Raw genomic sequence first — 23133 nt, forward strand, 5'->3', positions numbered from 1 at the left:
TTGTGGTTAACTTCAAACTCAATTTTTTAAACTTTTTGATCCGAGAATAAATTGTCTTTAGAGCAGACGCACAATTAGTGATCTCAAGAATAATTTTTTCAATTGAATTTGATGGTTTGTATTTTGTGAGGCTTTCATTCACCCGTAGATATTAACAATCCTTGTATTGGTCAGTGACTTCTGACCAGTAGAACTAAAAAAGTTAAGTGTCCAAAAAAACCTGACTTCTAAGCAAACAAATTGTGAGAAGAGTGAGGCTTTTCTTAAAAAAAAACGTGCATGAAAAAGTCACACAATCGTTACTGATATAATTTTCATGTTTTGTAAAAACTTGCCAATACCATATTTGAAATACTAAATTATTAAAAGTGTTGCAATACCAGTAATTGTAATTACAGTCACATGCTCCAAACAGTGACAAAACTAGTTTCCCATATGAAAATCATACACTGGAATCATTAGATCTATATTTTCTCCTTATCACAGGTCATGAATATGTAGACTTCAATACAAAAACAAGTCTACCACAATACGACAAGCTGAAAAAGCAGGAAATCGAAGCTTATTTCTCACATGTAGGCTACTCCAATCAGCTCAAGAAACTTTAAGATAATTCTTGAAAGGTTCATTTAACGGTGACATGTTCAAAATTGCTTTCGGCGACCTGTGAAGTTTTAAACAAAAATCTGTGGTGTTGAAAAATTAGGTGATCCACATATCACATTGTTCTTGCATCTAAACAACACTACTTATGTGTTCATAGAAGATGACTCTAGAATCTATGAAAGCACTAAAATCATTCAAGATGTACTTTCAATTTATCCCCCCCCACTCACTGACCCTAAAAAGAAATAAAAGATTAATTTTATGAGTAAAAACTAAAGGCCTTATGAACTTCTCCGGGTGGATTAAAGTTACCACAATTCTATCTACGTTATCTATCACTTATCAACCTGATCTAATCACCCAGCTGTAGGAACTGCCACCTCTATAAACGATAAGTTTTTGGCAGTTGAATGACCTCTTATGGAACGGTTCTAGTGTGGAGAGAAAATTACAAACTTTTGTATAAATAAAACTGCGTCAAACTTTCAAAACATCTTTGGTATACATCTACAACAATACTTGGTGTAGGGCTGTATTTACCTTCGTGCTGTCCGTAAGGTTTGCCTGCCTGCTTAGAAGGGTAATTGATGCTGATAGGGGAGTAGCGGTAGAGAGAAAAAACAATACCAACACACCAAAATTTATAACAGTTCAAACAAACAACTAATTTCCATATTTTTAACTTATTTTGGTGAAAAAGTTTTGTGTGAAATTAAGGAACCCCTTTGTTTTTGTTTCATCTCGCACATGAATGCCAAGCGAATGCTAAAAATAGCTCAACAAACGGTTCCACTCGTCTTTGGTGTGTTCTGGTGAATGGATGCTTACTAACGATCTAGAGACAGCCACTTTGTTTTTTTATATTTCGCACATGAATGCCAAAAAAACACTGAAAATAGTTAAACAAATTATTGCAATATGTTTCAAAGTATTTTTGATAAGGGTGCTGCCAGCTTTATATGGCTGGATGAGCGTGATACGCATGGACAGTGAGGAGCAGGTGGCGGGATAATGGTTTTTTTTGTACAGAATAATACAGCGTGAAGAGTTTGTGTATTGCCTGACACTGCAGAGCCTCTTACTACACATTGTTGCATCATGCACAAGCTCTGCTGTAGTACGTATTTTAGTGGCTGTCAAATGATGGTTTTCTGTGTTCATTTGCTGGTCACCGCTAAATCCAAAGTTACCACCCCTGAAAATTTGCTGCCCTAGGCCTTGTCGGCCTTACTAGAAATGCTGCACTGAATTGTGCACAATTAGAGAGATTTTAGGGAAACTATTGGGATTGGTGGAATTACTGCACTAAATAAGGTCAACATTTCTTTAAAATGTTGTATGTTTTTATTGCATCAAGTTTCTTTTAAAACTGCTCTTCAGCATATTGATATACACAAAAAATTGTTTTCCAAACTTTGATTATAACCTCATCATCAGTATTGATAAGTAGAGCCAAAGGAGAATTCTCCTGAAATTAGTAGGGATAGTTCCAGAAGTTGGTCAATTGAAACCTAAAGTCACTACTACTAAATTCCAAAAAAGTTCCAACTCTTACTAAATTTTTCTGTAATTATTGAACTACTTAAGGTAATTGGCAAATGTAAGCTTTGTAAACAGTGAAATAATCTAGGATGAAGGAGACTGATAATTGGATGGATGATATCCATGTTTCACCTTATATCAACCATATATCACCATGCATACAAAGTTTTTAAAGGATATATGTGAACGACACATCTTCAAAAATATGTTTATTTTTAAGAAGAGGCCTTTCGAAATGAAATAAATTTCAGGTGATTCCACAAATAAATATTTACATAATGTGTTTATTACAAATAATATTCAAAAATACCAATAAGGTGTAAACTAAATACTTAGGTCTGGAAATATTGAAAAGTATGAAAAGCTTTGACAGTAAAATATTTTTTATACATTTTGAATTCTTAGCTTTTCAAAAAGGCCTTCTCATTATTAATACGTTTTTTATTTATGTTTATATAGGATAGTTTCCAAGCATTAAAGTAAATTGTTTTTGTAGCTTTTTTACAAATTAAAGATTTTTGTTTGAGTTCTATGTCTTTATTCATTGCAGTTTTTGGTTATACTAGATATTTTTCTATTATCCCTTAAGGTATGAGTAAAAAATGTTCTTCAAATCTTGTTTTGATGTTTCTTGTAATTTTGTAATAAGAGTTCTTAATCTGCACAATATTTACAATATGCAGTGTGGGTATTTTTTTAAGAAACTAAAAAAATTATAAAAATTAAAAAACATCATCAATCGTGACTGCATATCAAATTTGCTTAAAATCTCAGTCTTCATTGAACAACTGGTATTTTTATTTTTTGACTGGTGGGTGAATACCGTAATTGATATTTACGCTGAAGATCATATTTAATTTTTTTACTACAGTACTTTCTCTTATGCTACGTGTGATAGAGAAAGTAAAAATACGTTGCTAGTACTGGAGCAGAACGTTTCAGTCGGGAGTTTGAAACGCTTACTGATACCATCAATATCCAGTTGCCAGACGTTACTCCAGAGACCCGCAAAAATAGTGTTTATAATTTGCGTGAATAGAAACTAATTATATCCTGTGTTGTGAGGGCTGTAAATACCGGTGTCCACCCACAGTCGAGGTGGAGAAGTGGGGTGGGGGGGACCACGGTTCTATTTGCAACGCAAGGTGGGCCGTCTCGCTTCCTCCACCACACCGCGCATCGTGCCGCACGTTGATTGATCAGTCCTACCTTTGTCGCATTCCTAACCTACCGTGCTGTCACCAGGTCATATTAATTCTGTGGCGTCCTAGCGATATCGCTTCCACACTAATTGGTCCTTACATAGTACGGAAATAGTATACACCTCCATTACTGGAATAGATATGTTGACATGAGAAATAGGGCTGGGATGTTTCCAATAGATTGAGTCTGTAAAAATTAACCAGAGCCCATTTGTCATTTGGGGGCTCAAAACGTGCTAATCCATCACAATGAGGATCAGCTTTCTTTGGCCTTTTCCCATTGTACATTTCTCGTATGATGGATGGTGATGTGTTTACGCAATATTATATACCATACTTTTCTTAATCTGTAGATAGTTTGGTTTCATTATTTTGCTTCTTTCACCCCACTCTTTAAATTTATAATTTTTTATATCATCAGATCAAATTTACAAGAGTACTAGAGAAAATAATTTAGTTTTCCAATTATAAATTCAATAAAACATTAAACCATTTATGGAGCCTAAACCATTTATGGAGCCTGAAACAGGAAATTCTGCCAGACTCTAGTAGGTTCATGATAAAAAATTCTACGGTTTATATCATAATTTTGCAATTTGTTTACGAATCATTGTCATAACAGCAAAATTTATTAGTTAAACATTTGTAGCTCATAAACTACTCAAGGTTTATGACATAGATAAAGATAAAGATAGATCTTTATTGCACTAAGTTTATAAACAGTGTAAAACACACTGAGGCATTGTCAGAATGTAAAATACTGATACTTAAATTATAAAATGTACATCAGATAAAACTAACTAGCTTAGTTATATTAAAAAAATATCATCCACATATTCTCTTACACTAAATTAACATGTTTCATTTACATCCCTTTTGTGAACACCCTGTATATCTTTATTTATTTAATTTATATACATAAAATAATAAATACCTTATCTTTGTCCCCATGAAGAAAAAAACTCCTGCACCACTTGTGCGTAGCGCTACATAGTAAACAAATACATTTTAATGTATAATAATGTTTTAGGTAATGAAGAAAGTGGACGGGTTTATGTATTATTACATTATTTAACATTTATCATTAGGAAAGGAATGCAAAAATAGTTTTTAAGTAACTGACGTATGTGTTACAGAGGCACTTGTCACTGGCTATCTGTGGTTAATAAAATAGGTTAACCATTTTAAGTGCAAGAGATTATCTAAGATTTTTATTCTGAACACAAGAGCATCAGTAATATATAAGAAATGATAGAAACTCAATCTTTATCTACATAATTAATTACAATAATGACTAGGGAATTGTTCATAAAAATAATCTAATAGTTTTGGACTAAATCTGTCATTAATAAAATATATTAGCCATTTAGAGTGCGAGATATTAACTAAAATTATTATTTTGGAACACACAAGCATCAGTAAAATATAAGAAATGATAGTAAAAACTCAATATTATCTACATAATTAATTACAATAAAGACCAGATAATTATTTGTCAAAATAAACTAATAGTTTTGGGCTAAATATTTACCTATAGCATTTAAAGAACTATTACCAGGCGGATTTAATCTTCATATATATTTTTGTTAAATAATAATTATTATAAATATTAAATTCAGGAATTATGTTTTTTTTTTTGTTCTCTTAGGACAAGAAGCTTATAAATTGCACTTAGTCCTGTAAGAACATTTGCGCTCCTTCCGGAGTGACAGGATATTCAGGATGGGTAAGGTTAGAAAGTAGGGGCCGCCTTCTATCAAGATCCATGAGGAAGAATTAGGGCACTACATCTCATCCCAGAAGAAGGGGAGGCCAGCTCTGAACCAGTCTCTCCAGTCAAAGTAGGCAGGGTGTGGCACACCCTTGTTGAGGCTAGCAAGAACCTCTGAGGTTATGGAATAAACCTCACCAACTCAACAGTCATCTCCCACAGTAGACTAGACTTATCGAATTGCCCATGAACCCCAGAATCTCAACATTTGCGGTTAGTGATGTACCGCTCCTGGACATCCATAAGGTTGCACAGATTTAAGTGACACATCGGTTTTTGCTGTGCCCAGTGGTGGGTTCAACTGGAAGGTATAAACCGGCCAGAAGTGATCCCTGCTGGGTAATTATGTTTCTTAGTTGATAATGGCAATATACATATATTTCGGTTATTTATGTATATCGAGGTACCCGTTTATCGAAGTTGTGGGACCACCGTTACAGGAACCAGTGCTATAAGTTACTACCTATTTAATTTTTGTGGTCTTTTTACGCTTCTCTATAGACTTCGATATTGGACGCAAATATACTATTATGCTCTTTTGTTATGTTACTATGTTATTGTTCTGCTAATTACGTTAAATGCTTGATACTCGGGACCAACATTGCAGGCAAAAAACATACTGAATTTATTTTAGCTTAATTTTTTAAGTATACCTATTAATTAACTTAAAACAAAGCAATTACCAGCACAGCTGTGTTATATACCCTCACACAAGGTACTTCCTCACTCGTTAATATTGCTGGTGCATTCTAGCGGCAAACATAGCAATAAACTCATGTTTGGGACTGTCGTTAAGACAATATCTCAAGACTTACAAGCAATCATAACACAAATTGAGTCATGTCACCCAAATTCTGGATTCAGGAAAAATTAGATCAATCTGTGTATTAGTTAATTTGATAAAGGTTTAAGCGTTCATATTAGTATAATGCACTTTAAAAAACCTGTAAAGTTTAGAAAATGGGTGAGGGACACGGGAGCGCCTTTATATTTTATGAATATATAATTTTTTTAGTCATAAAAAATGGTATTTGGGATTATTTTTATCAAGAGATTATTAGTGCCTCATATATGCCCGAAGTTGAAACAAAAATAACACTTCAGAAAACGGTATTAACGTCGAAACATCTAAAGGACTGTGAATGTCCCGTAAAATAATATTGGCTCTGTTAATGGTGTGTATGCATGTATGTGGGTATTACATACACCTGCAGCTTGCATTAAGGTTTGTCATTGGTTTAACATGCACAGCCCCACAAGTGGCAGAATATTCCAATTTTGAATTTTTCTTTATCCACTTAGTAGTATTTATACTCAACGATATTTAGTTTAAATAAGACTATTTTGTTTCATCGTAACACATTTTGGAGTACTATGACCTTTTATAAAGTATGTTTAAATATACTGGTCATCTATGTGTACTGTAGTGAATATATCCTGAAAATATTACTTCAATAATTGAAACTGCTATGAAGTAAACAATATTAGAATCCACCCAAACTCAACTTCTTGTTGTGCCTTGAACCCATTAAATGTTTTTAACGTTTTGAAGTTGCTTTTGGGTGACAGAAGGACAAAATGGTTTAGTAACAAAATTAAACATTCATTATTATCTAAAGAATAACAGCAAGACCTTTGATAAAGTAACTACAATAAATGAAGGCAAAACAATATTGAATATTAGATTGAATAATGACACTTTAGCTAGATTCTAGGAGTTAACTTTATGTAATTTTAAGATGTTTATCAAATTTTCTATTTCATTTTTGTTGTTTTTTGTTTAATGTACTAAGAGAGTCAAATTCTTGCATTCTTTTAATTAGCTGACCGAAATTTGGACAGCTAATAAAATCAGGCAATTGAAATATCAAGAAATATTCATAAAAGTATACTTAGTTAGATGTATTATTATTATTCAAAGTTCAAAAATTTTCTCACTGTGCAAGTTATTCTCTTATTTAACATATTTGCTATCAGGTGTTTCTTACTTGTGCCAGTATAGCTATTTAAACAGAAAATAATGAAATGCAAAAACGCTGCCACGTAACAGTGTACAAGCCATATTAGCTATCAGGTGTTCTTAAATGTGCCAGTATAGCTATCTCAACAGAGTATAGCCATTTCAACAGAGCAAAATGAAATGCAAGGACAAGCCTTATTGGCTATCAGGTGTTGCTTATATGTGCCAGTATAGCTATTTCAACAGAGTATAGCCATTTCAACAGAGCAAAATGAAATGCAAGGACAAGGCCTTATTGGCTATCAGGTGTTGCTTAAATATGCCAGTATAGCTATCTCAACAGAGTATAGCCATTTCAACACAGAAAAATGAAATGCAAGAACGTTACCACTTAACAGTGGAAAAGCTATATTTGCTATCAGGTGTTGCTTAAATGTGCCAGTATACTATTTCAACAGAGCAAAATGAAATGCAAGAACACTGCCACTTAACAGTGGACAAGCCATATTTGCTATCAGGTGTTGCTTAAATGTGCCAGTATAGCTATTTCAATAGAGCAAAATGAAATGCAAGAACACTGCCACTTAACAGTGGACAAGCCTATATTTGCTATCAGGTGTTGCTTAAATGTGCCAGTATAGCTATTTCAACAGAGCAAAATGAAATGCAAGAACACTGCCACTTAACAGTGGACAAGCTATATTTGCTATTAGGTATTTCTTACATGTGCCAGTATAGCTATTTCAACAGAGAAAAATGAAATGCAAGAATGTTACCACTTTACAGTGAACAACCCTTATTTGCTATCAGGTGTTGCTTACATATGAGCCAGTATACTATTTCAACAGAGAAAAATGAAATGCAAAAACTTTTCCACTAAACCGTGGACCAGCGTTCCATACATGTGTCCAACATCACTGTAGAGACAGAGTATTGAGACAAAATAGAAGACATCACTAATTAATTGACATAGAGGCTCCACAAGACAGCGCACAGATGTGGGTCGCTGGTCTATACAAGCAGTGCATATTTGTGGCACTATTCTGTGGAGGAAAAGGTCACACCACATAAATAGTTTATATTTTTTTTAATTACTTAATACAGTGTTAGCGAGTGTGTTAAATTAAAAATATGTAAGTAAATCAGTACAGCTTATCGTTATGCACATGAAATAATATTAAAATCTGGAATATATCACTAAAGGATTAATGTGCAAATTAGTGATTAGAAATTTGATATTTTTCAGGGATAGGGGCAAATAACTGAACTCGTAAGACAAACTGGTTAAGTAAACAAATCATGCCAAAGCGATGTGACGTACTCTATATTTAGAAACCACAAACCTGGAATAACAGGAACCACGAGACTGGTGTGTCACAGCACTTTGGTACGATTTGTTTACTTACGTGATTTGGTTTTTTACGTGTTACATCACTAATACGAGGAAGAGACCATATTTCAGGTCGTAAAACACAATCTTTTTTATTTTTTCATAACACATCAATGTGTACTGATATGTAAATTCTGATTATAGACTTCTTACAATCGTCCATCATCAAAATTAAACTAGACACTGAACAAAAAGGTACACACTGTTTATTTAATGTTTTCTGAAAATGTCATTCATATGATTAAAATCATCTTTGAACCACTAGATTAAAGTTTGTAAACAAATACAACTGTTTTACTAATTGTAGAATAATACATACAATTATTTTTTTTAGTTTTTAAATTTAAGAAACAAAGCTCAATGTAGAGAATTTTATTTATTTTTAATTCAATTTAAAGGGTAAACAACACAGTGAAACAAATAACAATAATGACCAAACATTCATTATTTTCTAAATTTACATATCGCGCTTTGCAATTGTTGTATAAAGTGTACTCCTTACTTCATGAAAGGGAAATAGAAACATGACTTTCTATTAATATTACCAATAGCTTAACAATAACAGTTTAGGCAATGTTATTGGAGCGTCTACCACGCACCGCTGCAGGAGCTGTTGGTAAACAGGCCTCAGGTTATCAGTGCAGAGGGTGGCGGGAACATGAAACCCGAGCTGAGGAAGGTAACATGTGGTGTCAGTCAAGTCACCTGATGAACAATAGCCGGGAGAGGAATGTAAACACTAGCGGGGAGCGGTGCCAATTCCTCCCACTGTGGCAGTTTGGCCATTGCGGCCCTACCTACACTACACCTCACTGTAGCGTAGCGTCGCGACTCGTGTGTTACCTGTGGTAGATGTGCAGTTCTCGATCGATGTGCTCCGGCACCCGCGTGACACCCGAGTGTAGAACCGTGAACTGTGCGGAAGGTGAGGGGATGTGTGTTTAGTGTTTAGTGGTGTAGTAGTAACAGTTTTATGACTTCTTGTAGGAAACTATAGCTTATAATATTGTCCACTCCAAGTCATATATTATTATCAATCAATTTTGTTTTGTTTTTCACACATTCATCAAGAGTGGTTACAGTGACAAAGTACACATCTAGTGTGGTAAGATCTGGTAAAATAGGAAAATTTCGTAAAAATTATGAAATTAGGTGCAAGTATTTGGTTTTAAGGAAATGTGACAAAAGAATGATACATGTGTGTGAAATTAACATCAATTGGAAAAATAATATTAATAAAGTTAACACTTTAAATCGAAGATAATATAATTAAGTAAGTCAACTATTAAAAGAATAACTAGTACAATTGATTGAGATTGATATATTCATCTATAGTATAAACCAAGCTATTTATAATTCGGTTGTGTAGCTTTGTCTTCAAGGTTTTGGAGTCAAACGTCTTGATAATTCTCTGAAGTATGTTCAAAAGTTGCACTACTGAAGAATTGCTTCTTGTTGTTTAAAATAGTTCTGTGTACTGGCAGAGAAATATCCTTTACATGTTGTGTATTGCACTTGTGTACTTCGTAAGCTTTGGCAATTTGGCTTTGTGAGGCCCTAGTGATAAATAAATAATCAATAATATAAATAGATACAACTGTCTAGATCTCAAAAGGCATCATAAATACAATAAAAACGTAAAACAATAACTCTAAAGTACAATAATTAATCATACCTAAACTATTACTGGACGCTTTTACTATAGAAAAACTATTTGAATAGTAAATTTATACAGCACTAGTTGTTTACCCATGGCTTTACATGCAATTTTCTGCTGAATAACGGGACATTATAGACATATTTTTTCTAATTGACATAGCTCTTATGATTTGTGACAGCTATTGGAAGATATTATCATACATATAGTCATACTTCCTCTTTTTTTTCTTTAAGTACTTAAATATTCCGTGGTACAATCTTAAAAAAGCCAACATTGGGTACGTTACATGTACATATTAACAATTTTGATCATTAATTGAGTTTTCTAGCAATACTAAAATTATATTTATAATATACTAAATTAGTATGAATTAGTCATTGCTGTTTGTAGTACGTTACTGTTATCGTAACACTAGAAATTTCTCATTTCAGTGTGAACTCTGGAATATAATATATCCATCTTTTTTTATTTTTCTTTCCATTAAACACATTTTGGATTATTATTACATTTTAAATCTAAAAATAACAAGTTAGTCCAGCTGCCCTTGGATAATTTGCTTACAAATGAATAGCATTTCATGTGTGTTTATACAGATGAAAGCATGTAAATAAATCTTTGTCACTATTAAAATGTAATTTACTGAGAAAATTTCAACTCCTCGATAGTACTGTGAACTATATCAAACAGCTAATCACATTTAATAAAATCTTCTATTAATAATTTTTGCAACTCTAGAGACCACGATAGAGGCCTGAGGTCGGAATAAAAAATCCTTCCATACTGCGTCTCTAGGACACAAAGATAAATCTATGTACCAAATGTTGTGTCTCTATCTTTAATGTTTTTTTTATAGATGTTGATGAGTGAGTGAGTTAGGATATTATCTTATATAAAGGGGTGCTGAAAAGTCTTGAAACAGTATATCTTCTATACTTGTTAACATGCAAACATAAAGCTTTATACAGTGACATTCAGCATAAAATTGAACTTTTGGGTACAATCAGTAGCTCTTCACCACCTCAGGAAGTTGACCTTAGAGAGTCAGTGGAAAAGTCTTAAATGTAAGCATAGGGTAATATGCATAGCATTTTAAAGGTTTTAATTAGTAGAATATAATGCCACAAATTAGACCTCATATGGTTAATCCTAAACAAAATGGCGGTGCTCAAAATGTTCGATACTAATCTTATGTACAAATTCAAGAATGGCTTAATTTTATAGTAACAATATCAGATGAAGCTGCAATAGTGCACACGCAATTACTGTACACAAAACCTACTTTAAGATGTATTCAGTGTCCTGCTATTCTTCTATAGGAACAGTCCACGAGGAGTTGGTAGAAAATATTTAATGTAAGCATAGGTTGATATGCACATGATGTATAATAAAAGTTAGTCCAATTTAAAAACAAACATTTTTATATTTAGTATGATTGCTATATAATCAAACCTAAAGAAAATGTTTTATTATATTACCACACAATTCATGACAATCCAATACTTTTCTATTCGCTAAAAGATTTACATATACAATTTAAAAATAAAAAGAGAATGCATATTATAATGATACTAACACACCTATAACTTAAAAGAATTATATAATTATGACACAGAGATATAATAATTTTAATGACTTTGAGTTAAGGTTTTAAATAGAATATGTTGGTCTCTTCAATAAAAACTATACTTGGCAGTTTCATTTCTTCACTTTTATGTACATCTAATAACAAAGAAGAAGAAATTGGTATGTATTTTTAACTCAGAAAAGACATGACCCTTTACGTTACCAGAAACACATACAGAAACAAGTGCCATGAGGGATGGAAATACTATGAGAAAAGAATGACAGGAAGAACTCTGTCCCACTCCCACAATATAGATGGGATAAGTGGATGGATTACTGGTACCCACAATACAGATGGATAAGTGGATGCACTACAGGTACCCATAATACGGACAAGATAAGTGGATGGACTACAGGTACCCACAATACATATGGATAAGTGGATGGACTACAGGTACCCATAATACGGACAATATAAGTGGATGGATTACTAGTACCCACAATACAGATAGATAAGTGGATGGACTACATGTACCCATAATACGGACAAGATAAGTGGATGGACTACATGTACCCACAATACAGACGGGATAATTTGATGGACTACAGGTACCCATAATACAGAAGGGACTAGTGGGTGGACTACAGGTACCCACAATACAGACAGGATAATTGGATAGACTACAACTCAGGTTATCATCTTGCTTCACCCAATAAAGAGATCCCTTTGTGGTGAGTTCCCTCAGAGAGCTAAACATGTAAACTCTGATAGTCAGACATCCTCTCAATTAAATGTAAATGACGTATCCTAGCACTTCTATTACATGAACACAAAATTAATGTGAGAACTAGTCACTATACAAGTTTTAACACCACAGATCTTAGGGAGGTAGATGCAAGAGTAAGTCATTCAAATTGTAATATATTTTTGGTGTCATAGATTAGAAATTGTATCTTAAACCTATAAAAGGAAAATTCCCTGTTCAAACATCTTGCCTAATCTGAATCCAAACTGTCTATCAACATGCCTATCTATGTGTATAGACAGTAGTATGCCTATGTGAGAGAAGAAGTATGACTCAAAATTGAGGGTGTTCAGGTCAAACGTTTTTTAGATGATTTTTAACAATTTGACTTGATTGGGTAATTTACCATTCTTGGTTTCCCTACAAGGAGCCACACTGAATTATTATTAAGTGTTAAGTTCTGGCAATCTATTTTTATAGGACCACACACAGTTTTGTAGTTTGTGTTGTTTTGATGTTATGTCCAAAACACTGGAAGGCTGGTGTTTCATTAAACTATACCCTAAATTATATTAAACAACTTGTATCAAACCTAGTAGTGTCTATTTAAACATGCTGTTGAATCAACCAATTTTAATTAATCTAATTTAATCTTATCAAATCTCTTTATCGTCGTAAGGCAATTAATTACATGCATTGACAACGTCAAAACTTCTACCAAAGTTATTGTCATTATCGCAGTTCAATGTTTTACAAAAACTATTATAAAGCCTAGTTTGGGTTACAAACAAATGTTGGAATTTTGAATAGGCCTATTTTAAAAGTTGCGTAAAAATTGTACGAAAGAAATTAATATATAGCCCAACTGAAAATTTAAAGCAAAGAACAAAAGTTACTCTTTAAGTGGATGGAGTATTATATTGTCCGTATTATGGGTACCTATAGTCCATCCACTTATCCATCTGTATTGTGGGTACCTGTAGTCCATCCACTTTACTCTTTGGGCTAGTTCCCTTGTATACCATTCATTGTTGTTTTTGACCACTTTAACTGTGAAATATATGGGAAAATGTACCAATTTACTAATAATAATGAGAAAAAGTGCTTGATAAGTTTTTGAGCACTGTATTTTTTCATTATTAAATAGGGTATTTCAATTGTAAGATAATAAACTCTTAAACAGTTCATCAAGTGACGATTCCTGAAAACTCATCACAAAAGGCATTGTTTTTTTGTCTTTATTTAAGTTCTTAGATGTTTTAAAAAAATCATAATCATATCACATACTGTACGCATTTAAGAAAATCCTATTATGGAATTTTTGAAAAATAAGTTGTTTAGATCACAATGAACTATCCTCCATCGGATGTGAAAAGTAACTACCCTAAAAATTAATTCTTAGGTCCTGTATGCATTAAAAAAGTTTAAATTTCCCAACTTGAGCCAAGATGAATATTAAGCAGCCTACAACAAGACCTATATTATAACTTTTTGAAACTGTAGTTAGATTTTACTAATCCATATTAACCTTTTTAGTACCACAATCAAATATAGAAAAGAATTGGATTGCCTAACACAGTAAGGTACAGATTTACAATCTCTGCTGAAATTATTTCAAACTATTAATTTTAAGTTTAATATGATATAACGTTGATTTAATCAATGTTAGAATTAACTAATATGGTGTATACAGATCTCACAGTTTTTCTGCAGATCATTAAAATGTATGCTTCCGAAACTCAATTTAAAAAGTTCTTACATTTTAAAGTAGTGAACTTAAAAGGTTTGGAAATAACTTTTTCTTACAAAAATTAGCTGTGTAAAAAATACATTCACAGTGGCGGCTAATTTCCGGACTTTATCATGTGCCGTCCAATTTTTTAATAATAATGGTAAAAAACCGCATCAGTTTTTTTTATGTTAAACATTTTATGTATAATGAGAAAAGTATATAGGCTTCACAATTTTGCACATACAAAATTATTTCATTATATTTTTTCAATGCCTCCATGCATCCCAAAGGGTAACTAAAAAATCATACCTACAAAATTGAGCAATCGTGCGCCCGACGGAATACATGATAGTCTGAGGTATTTGTTTAAACGTGGGCTCGTATTATTAAACCGCCAAGACAAGTAAACAACAAAAACAAAATAAACAAATACATAGCAACGTATACCCCGTTGGATTCGCAACGCGCTTTACGAAATTTTGGTGTGTACACTTAGTTGTGAACGTGTCAATTGTACAGTTATTTCTACTGAATTATTGTATTAAGAAACGTTTTAACCACATCAAATCAGTGTCTTTTTTGCATGCCTAAATATAGCTAAACGTCAGCTTCACTATCAACTCCGGTAGTAGTTTTACATGGCTAATGCCTAAAGTTTATTTGAGTAATGCCGTAACATCTAGAAGTGCAAAACAAGAGTCTATTACTGCTGTGGAAGGAAGAGTTAGTGAGTGGAACGCGGCTTAAGCTTGGCACCGGGGAAAGAATGGAAGTAGAATTAAAGAGCCGCAAGTCAGGGAGAGATGCAATTAGTTGAGTTTAATACGTAACTGTAAACCTATCTCTCTGTTGGGTCCCATGTGCAGTACGGAACTTGGCGAGTCTGTTCGCTTGGACTTCAGCCTCGCTGCGAAGGTGTGTTCATTTGATTAATCTCATGCATACCGTACCTCTATCTTGGCCCACATCCACTCATTTCTATATTTTTGCGTGTTAAAAAGTAATTTCCATTTTCTTGAACACTGTACGTGAGGTTCTCTAACTCTGTTACATTCGTGGTAACCTTAACATGTTGTTTTTAAGGCGTTTAAAATACAGGAGTTGAATCACTGTGATGCACAAAACGACTTGAAAATTAGTACTTTTGATGCCATTTCTTAACTATCAAAGAAAGATAAAGCCAAACTTTAAATACAAAATATTTTAAGGTTTTAAGAGAGCTATTGATATGTGTAATAAAAGTCGAACCTTGCAATTATAATTTTTTTAGATTTTACGAGAAGTAACAACTGTTATGTATTTATAGAAAGATACTTCTATGGTAACTTTATATAAATTTTGAATGAAGTAAAAAAAGTTGTACTTCTAACCACCCTTTGTACAAGGAGCAACTAAAATTTTTTTCTAAATTATCATTAAATAGAGAGCTGAAATATGAGGTACTACTCGAACTTTCAAAAGTCCCATTTTCAGGTATTTTTCGAGGTGGAGAATTATTTTCCCAAATTCTTTGTGTTGAAATATGGGGGTTTTTGTTAAAATGAAAAAGGTAGGTTTTTTCGCAGACAGATAGTCTGCCTCACCCTGTATAGTACCCTCTCTCTACATACCTGAGTACCGTATCATGATACACAATGCAGGACAGTCTGTAGAGAAAAGTTTTTGTGTATCAGCATTAAGTGTGGATTTCAAGGACCTCAAATGGCCCCAAGCCCATCCTCTTCCATTGTTACAGACAAAGTCAACATATGAAAGTAGTGAATTTTTTAATACTCCGTCCACAAGAGCTAACCACGTCTTTAAAGTGGTTTCCAAGCAAATATTTTCACCATTGAGGAATATTGTAAAAGATAGAAGAGACAGAAACTAATCTACAATAATGTAAATTTGAACATAATTATATAATATTCTTCTTTGTTCTGTTATGCTATTCTATTAGCACTCTCTCTCTAGACTTGATACACATGAAATAAAGACTGTTGATTCTATATTTTAAATCAGATACACAATAAAACGTTTAATACCTCATATAATATTTATGATTGCATAAAAAACATGTAGGGACGCCAGTAGGAAACCAAAGCAGTATTCTATTTCTGTAAAAGTCGGGAACGAGAAGGAAAAGTTGGAGATATTCTGGGGTTATTGTCTCAACAAGACCAGCATTGGGCCTGTAAAGGTTGCTGCATGTTTGTTTATCGCAATACACACACAGCTATTTCTGGCCCAAACAAGCACAACAAACTGTCTTAATTCTGTAGTCAATCCATTTCTCATCCTGCCGTCTTTTTGATTATCGAAATCGACAATTTAATACAAAATTGTGACCACTCAAAATTTTTTTGATAGATTAAAATATTTTGTCTTACGTTCTTGTTTTTGTAAAAGCAAATTGTAATAACTAAATATATAAAATAGCTAGCCTAGCAACCAGGAAAGTTATGTAATTCATAATTTTATTAAGTTTAAAAGTCGCATTCCACCAAGTATAATAACGGTAATAAATATTGTATCGTTAATGTTTTACGTTCAACTTGTGTTTCTTCATGAACTTGGTAGTTTTAATTGATAATATTGCTTGGTTCTGAATTTAACTTGGCACAAGTTAAATTAACAATAAAATTGTTGCTAATAGGTATGTATTATTCTCAAAATTAACTCTACTTTACCCAATGCAAAGATTTTACTACAGCTGTAATGAAATTAAATGAAAATTGACTTACTTAGGTGAAGTTAAGACTATAAAGTTCTCTCTACCACTTAACCTCATAAAAATACTAAACTAACATATTTACATTAATAACTAAACATAAATCCTTTTATTTGAAAAAAAAGTAATTTTAAAATATATATGTAATAAACCTTAGTGTTAAAAACAAGCATCAGTAATCAATTTAACTTTACACATATTTCTAGTGTTATAAGACATACTCGCTTTATTCAACTTGCATTCCAATGTCCCAAGTACCACAGTTCAAGGTCGCTAACATTATATCCCTCGAGCCCCCGGCATCAAGGTTCTCAGCACCACCCCCCAAAGTGAGTGTGATTATCGATGGCTCTGATGGCTCTGTTCACATGTCACTAGGGATTCACTTTATTCAAATGTTCTGGGAGCTTCTTGAAAAGTTTTATTCTAGCATATAATGGAGTTTTTATTCAAATAATGCTGTCACTATTGGTGTAAATTTTAACACATATTAGGTTTGTGTAAAAAGTATTTAACTTTGAACTTTAGCAGGACTAACTAAAAAATTACCTGATTCGTCACTATAATCTGAAATCATTTTCTTATCAAGAAACTTGGGAAGGAATGATATTAAAAGAAACTACGTCAAGGCTGTAAAGTATTCTATTCTATAAAGATTTTTGAAATTGTATTTAGTTCAATGGTTTTTTTAAAAAAATTATTATTATATTTACAAAAGAACCAATTACATGTACTATCATTTAGTATTTTATAGGAACTTTGGTAGACGGTCATAGTTCAGGTCTTAAGATCTCGTAAATATAGGACTACCATTTGAAATACTTAATTCTGCATAATTGCATTGAAATAATAAGTAATTTTAAGTTGTATACTTACTGCATATTTTTGTTTGTTTGTACATATTTATTTTATGTATAGTATATTTACTGCTTGAAATATATTTATTGTAAAAATTGTGTTTTTTGTGTGTTCAGAACGCCCACGACAAGGAGGCATGTGAGGCCGTGCTGTCCAGAGAAAACCAGTCGTACCGCGGCGGAGCGTGTAGGGCAGGTATGGCTGCAGAGGGCTCCGGTCGCCCCGACTCTTTGCAGTTAGAGGAGACAGTGTGGGACTTTGACCGTCGGTTGCTAGGTCGTCAGTCGTTGGACAGTGTGCGGGGAGCGTTTTCGCGGTTATATGTGCGCGACCATGAAGTGTCAAGTGAACAGTGCCACTGCGGTAGGACGAGAGTGAGTGTACAGTCGGCTCCCTCCACACCCAGTAATCCTTTACCTCCACTGACTGTAGACGTGCGGCACTGCACCACGCTCAGCATGGATCCCACCCCCCACTACGGGCCTTCAGAGCCTTCTCGTCCGTTTACCTCCGTCAACTTGACACTCCGTCCGCCGTCTGCCGACCCCCTACCCATCGACATCAGTTCTGCAGCGGGAGGCCTCACTTACTCCAGCTGCTCCTACGATCCCCGCCAAGGATATCAGTCGCGCCTGCAGATCTCCATTGGCCCAGGTGGAGGGGGAACTGTGTCTGCAGGTCGTACCCTCGCACACAGGCCGCCTCCTTCCCTCCGACCTGCCACTTCCCTACCTGATGTTGCCACTACCTCCTCACAGCTCGTGGATCCCTTGCCACCTGCCACCAGAGGTAAGATTGACCGTCTTTTCTTTGTAACAAAATACAAATACATAGAAACTGTTATATTTAAACCACCTGAAAAGTGTTAAAACTTCTAAAGAGAGTCCAGTGGGCTTCCTTCCTATGTACCTGTTTGCCTAAATTACTAAGGAAGGGTGCCCTAGTCTTTCATGCGATATATAAGTGTAGGCCAAACAGTAATACATACTTATAGTGAACGAAAGCATTGACCTCCAGATAACATGTAGAAGTAGTATTTTCTTCAATACTCACTGATAGGAGTAAGGTCATAGTGTTAATCCTGTACATTTCAAGAAGTGGAAGTGTAGAGACTTGTGTTGTAGTGTTATGCCAATGAAAGTTAAATAGCTCTTGTTTTCTAATTTTTAACTGCTCAAAAAGTGATTCCTCCTGTGATTCAAAATTGTTTAACACACAACTGCGGCAGACACGTTACGATACAGAAGCTAAGTGCATCTATCCAGTCTCACGTAGTATAGAGCTGTATTGAAGGTGTTCAAGGTTGTTTATGATGATGATTTAACTTTGTATCTTTGGAACAAGGCCAGTAGAGGGACAATATAAGTTTATCTTGTGATATATATTCCATATGTAGATCAATTGGAGAGCCAATGGCTGTGCGGTCTAAAACGTCAGACTTTGGATCTGAGTTTAAGATAGTGCAGGTGCAAATTCTGTCTGTGACCATTGCACTTTTCTCAGTGCCATCGACCATGTCCTGTATTGACTCTTCTCCTTATTCTGTTTGGTAAAATCCTCGCACAGGCCTGTAGTCAATGAGTACAGGCAGAATAAGGCTAAAAAGGAGATGTCTCTTCTTTGTTTATATATAAAGAGGGCTGTATCCTGGACAATTGCATCCTGGTAATTCCAGTTTTATTACTTGTATAACAGTTTTTTTTTTACTGTTCTTACACTAGGAATGTCTGTGTTATCAAAATGTTTTGTAAATCAAAAATAATACACGTACAATATATCTCTGCCATATAAAAATTTACATTTTGGAGCACTTATAAGATTTTGTTAAATGCATGTTTAATTAGAATCTGTGATGATAACTTATTTAAGTTTTAAAAATAATTTTATGGTAGGTAGTAGGAGAAGAATTAATCCAAGCTGACCCTAAAACGCTCTTTAAAAAACACAACATTTAAACTAATTCCGTTTAAATTTTGTTTGTTTTATATATATAAAGATATTTTACTTCTTAGTTCAACGCTAAGTGATATCTCCAAAGAACAAGTTAAATGGACAAAACCGTATGTATTTTGGACAATAGCTAAGAATGTAAATTAATTTTTGTTTATTAATTAAATAAATTATAGGTTTATTAAAAAATTTCCAAATGAATAATTTATAATAGAATAAATTTATTCCAACAGTTGTTTTAAAGTAAAATCAAAATCTTTGAACAGAGCAGATTGAATACTTTTAGAGTTAATTATATTTCCATCAACATGGAAAAACCTATTTTATGAAGGACATTTTAATGCAGAAGACAATTATTGCAGTGGATATTCTATAACATATCTGCTGCAGGATAATTAGGATTGGCAATATACTAAGGATCTAGAATCATAGACATAGTTAATACTCCAACATCAAAAGCCCAATTTAAAAGAGTTTAAAACTTTATTATGTTAGGCCTATACAATTAATTTCATTATATAATTTAAAATTTGTTTCAAAATTCAATTCACATGCTTGTAATTAAGAAGATTTTAAATAATTTTGACTCTGATCATCATTAGAAAAAATTAATATTAATAGCTTTTTTGTTTATTGATTTTTGTTAAATTATTGAGGTCATTAAATTTTTAATTATTTTCAAAAACATTATCCTAAGTAAAGAAATTTTATTTATTACTTTTACTCTGGAGATCTACGGAATAATGGGAACTGTGACCACCACAAGTGCAGTGCGTCTGTAGCTTACTATGTACCCACTTGTTTTTCAACACCAATCCTGGTTCCAAGTTGTAGTTAATTAAAAGGTGTTTTCCTCCCTGATTAATGTTGTACCTGCGTTAACACAAGGATCGTACATACGAGCCAACAAAAAGTGGTACCAGTACTTGTACGAGTGTGAAGCGAATATTTAATTGCGGCAAGTCTCCTTTTTGTCAGATTGCATCCAGTGATCATTGTACGGATCACAGGTTGGCGGTGTTTGCTTTCGTTATATAATCTAATAGTTGGCAGTGCTGATAGTGCATTTCTAGCAACATGTTCGGTGTGGAGCTGTACATTAATTAGGCACATAGCGGGATGTACATTCCTTGGACAGGTGCCACGGTGACATTGCCCGATATCTGTAGTACAGCGGTAATGAAGATGATTTTCCAGGGCACACCTGCTGTTGTCCGCATAACAAGCCCGCATTCTCTGGCGTACGTCGTAAACTTGTTATAACCTAAACTGCAGTGGATTGTTTACATGTGCAACTTCAACTCAAACCAGGACACCTAGTTGTATTGGAAAACCACGACTGGTTTAGAAAATTCAACAAGAATTTCACACATCACAAAAATATAACGGTTTGATTTTAAATGAATATTCAGTACCTTTTTTATAGGAGCGGTTTGAATGTAACATCCCATATGAACCAAGTAAAGTTTAGCAAAACCACACATTATTAAATACTATAAAGTTCTTTTTTAAAACCAAGATTCTGTTTTGACTAGAACAAGGGATCTTTTGCTATTTTTACACATGTTGGATAAACAATTGTATTGCAATATTTATAATAGCGCATATTAAAATACCATGCTTCAAATCTTTTTCAAAACATTTTGTATTTAGTATTCCATTCTTAGTAAATAAGTTATGCATGTAAGGTGTTTTGTATATATAATCTCACATCATGTCCATGAACTTGGAACACCAAATTCAAGGTTTCACATTCATTAACAGAAGCTGTATTATCATCACTCTCTTATCAGGGTAACAGTATTAGACTAGACACTGTACCACTTCATATCTCAAGTGCTCATGTTGAACTTTTCAGCTTTTACCTGGTCTCATATAAATGAAGTAGAAGAAACAGCTGTATCATATCACTAAATATCCAATCTGGCTTGTATGGCATTTGGGTCCTGAACTATGAAAGTTTGAACGTACTTTTTGAGGTCTCAATATTCAACCCATCTATCCTTATTGCACACTGTAGCCAAAACAGTGAAAGTTCAACAACAGCTTTCTACAATTGTATTTCTTCATTTTATTTGATAATCCTAGTACGTTTTTAATGAGAAAAGAGTAATAACTGTTGATTATGTGACTGAAAAAATCTGGTAATTTTCAATACTGTCTCGAAGATCATGGCACTCATTCTTCTAGTTGTCGTTTTGGTGAGTTCTCAGGTTTTTTGTCTTCATCATGGCACACACTTTCCTCATGCTTGAGCCAGAATCTGATGGAGAGTGGAACTATTCAAACACAACTCAATGCTCATTAATCTTAATGTAAATTGATGGTTTCACCTCACCAGAAACCTCATCCATTCCACATTGTCAAAAGCTTTTGATGCTGTACCTCTCAGAACAAAGTTGATTTTCGATTGATTCTCTATAAACACTTTTTGTCACCAAAAAACTTGTGCTCTTAGTAACGAATATTCCCAATAACATTCTTGCAACTTTTAAAAAGTCAAAGTCACAGATTCACCAAGTCTAACACAAGATTTAATGGCACACTGTTGTTCAAAACTATGCTATTCTATTTACAAAACATACCAAACTTGAAATATATCATCGTGGTTTTTAATGGGTCACATTGTCACTGGACAATATTAAAACTTGTAATAGGTGTCTGGAAGGACCCAAGTACAAGTTGTTATAAGAATTATATTATAGTATCGCCAGATCGTTCTCTGCAATTCCAGTTTCATTACTCTTCTACCACACCTTATATATTTAATTCTCTTTGCATATGACTTGACCAACTGTTATTGTAAGTAAGTGAAAAAATAAATCTTATTAAAAATAGTATGTTTGGCAAAACAATCATGTTTTCATTTTTATACATTTTTTGCAATTAATTTTTGACCAATATTCACACATTATACTCACATAGTTGGTTATACAGTGTGTTACCATATAGTAAAAAATAGATCTTATATGGGTTAATAAAAAAAAGAGGAAACATACACAGCCATGAGTATATCACGCAACAGCTAGTAGTAGAATGTTTACTTTTGTAGAAAGTTAAATTTAACGCTTTGTGACAAACTTCCAAGTCCATCTTATTTTTGTTTTAGTGTTAAATTCTATTTTAAATTATAATAGGCCTTGTTTAGTTTTTGTTAGGTTGTAGAACGGTGTGAACAAATAAATTATGACAGTTGTGGCCAACGCGGCTATTTTTACCGAAATTCATTAGCAGGATGGTGTTGTGAGCACTTTATCTAGCTTAACCCTGGTACCGATCTCAACAATAAACGTAAAACGTCTTAAACCCACTTAAGCTTCTTGAATAATTGTCAGCGTGAAATGTGTATTCAATGACCACGTTTTGTAACAATTTCTGGCTTTGCAACAATTTTCGTGATCCAAATTACTCCAGATGTTAACTCTGAGAAAATATGGTAATTC

At 33.5% G+C, this 23133-nt stretch overlaps 1 protein-coding gene across 4 annotated transcripts in view; it reads left to right on the top strand.

The window, feature by feature from the left end:
- LOC124363075 (TGF-beta-activated kinase 1 and MAP3K7-binding protein 2) overlaps positions 1-23133 on the top strand; it is a 107762-nt gene that overhangs the window by 25588 nt on the left and 59041 nt on the right. For 3 of the 4 annotated variants that reach the window (XM_046818165.1, XM_046818163.1, XM_046818166.1), the window contains one exon: positions 17857-18529. In XM_046818165.1, coding sequence (XP_046674121.1) covers positions 17857-18529 — 673 coding nt within the window. Of the gene's footprint in view, positions 1-9282; positions 9397-17856; positions 18530-23133 lie in introns of those variants that run through there. The other variant, XM_046818167.1, reaches the window with a different exon arrangement.

The sequence above is a fragment of the Homalodisca vitripennis genome, chromosome 5 (genome assembly GCF_021130785.1).
Source record: "Homalodisca vitripennis isolate AUS2020 chromosome 5, UT_GWSS_2.1, whole genome shotgun sequence".
Lineage (NCBI taxonomy): Eukaryota > Metazoa > Arthropoda > Insecta > Hemiptera > Cicadellidae > Homalodisca > Homalodisca vitripennis.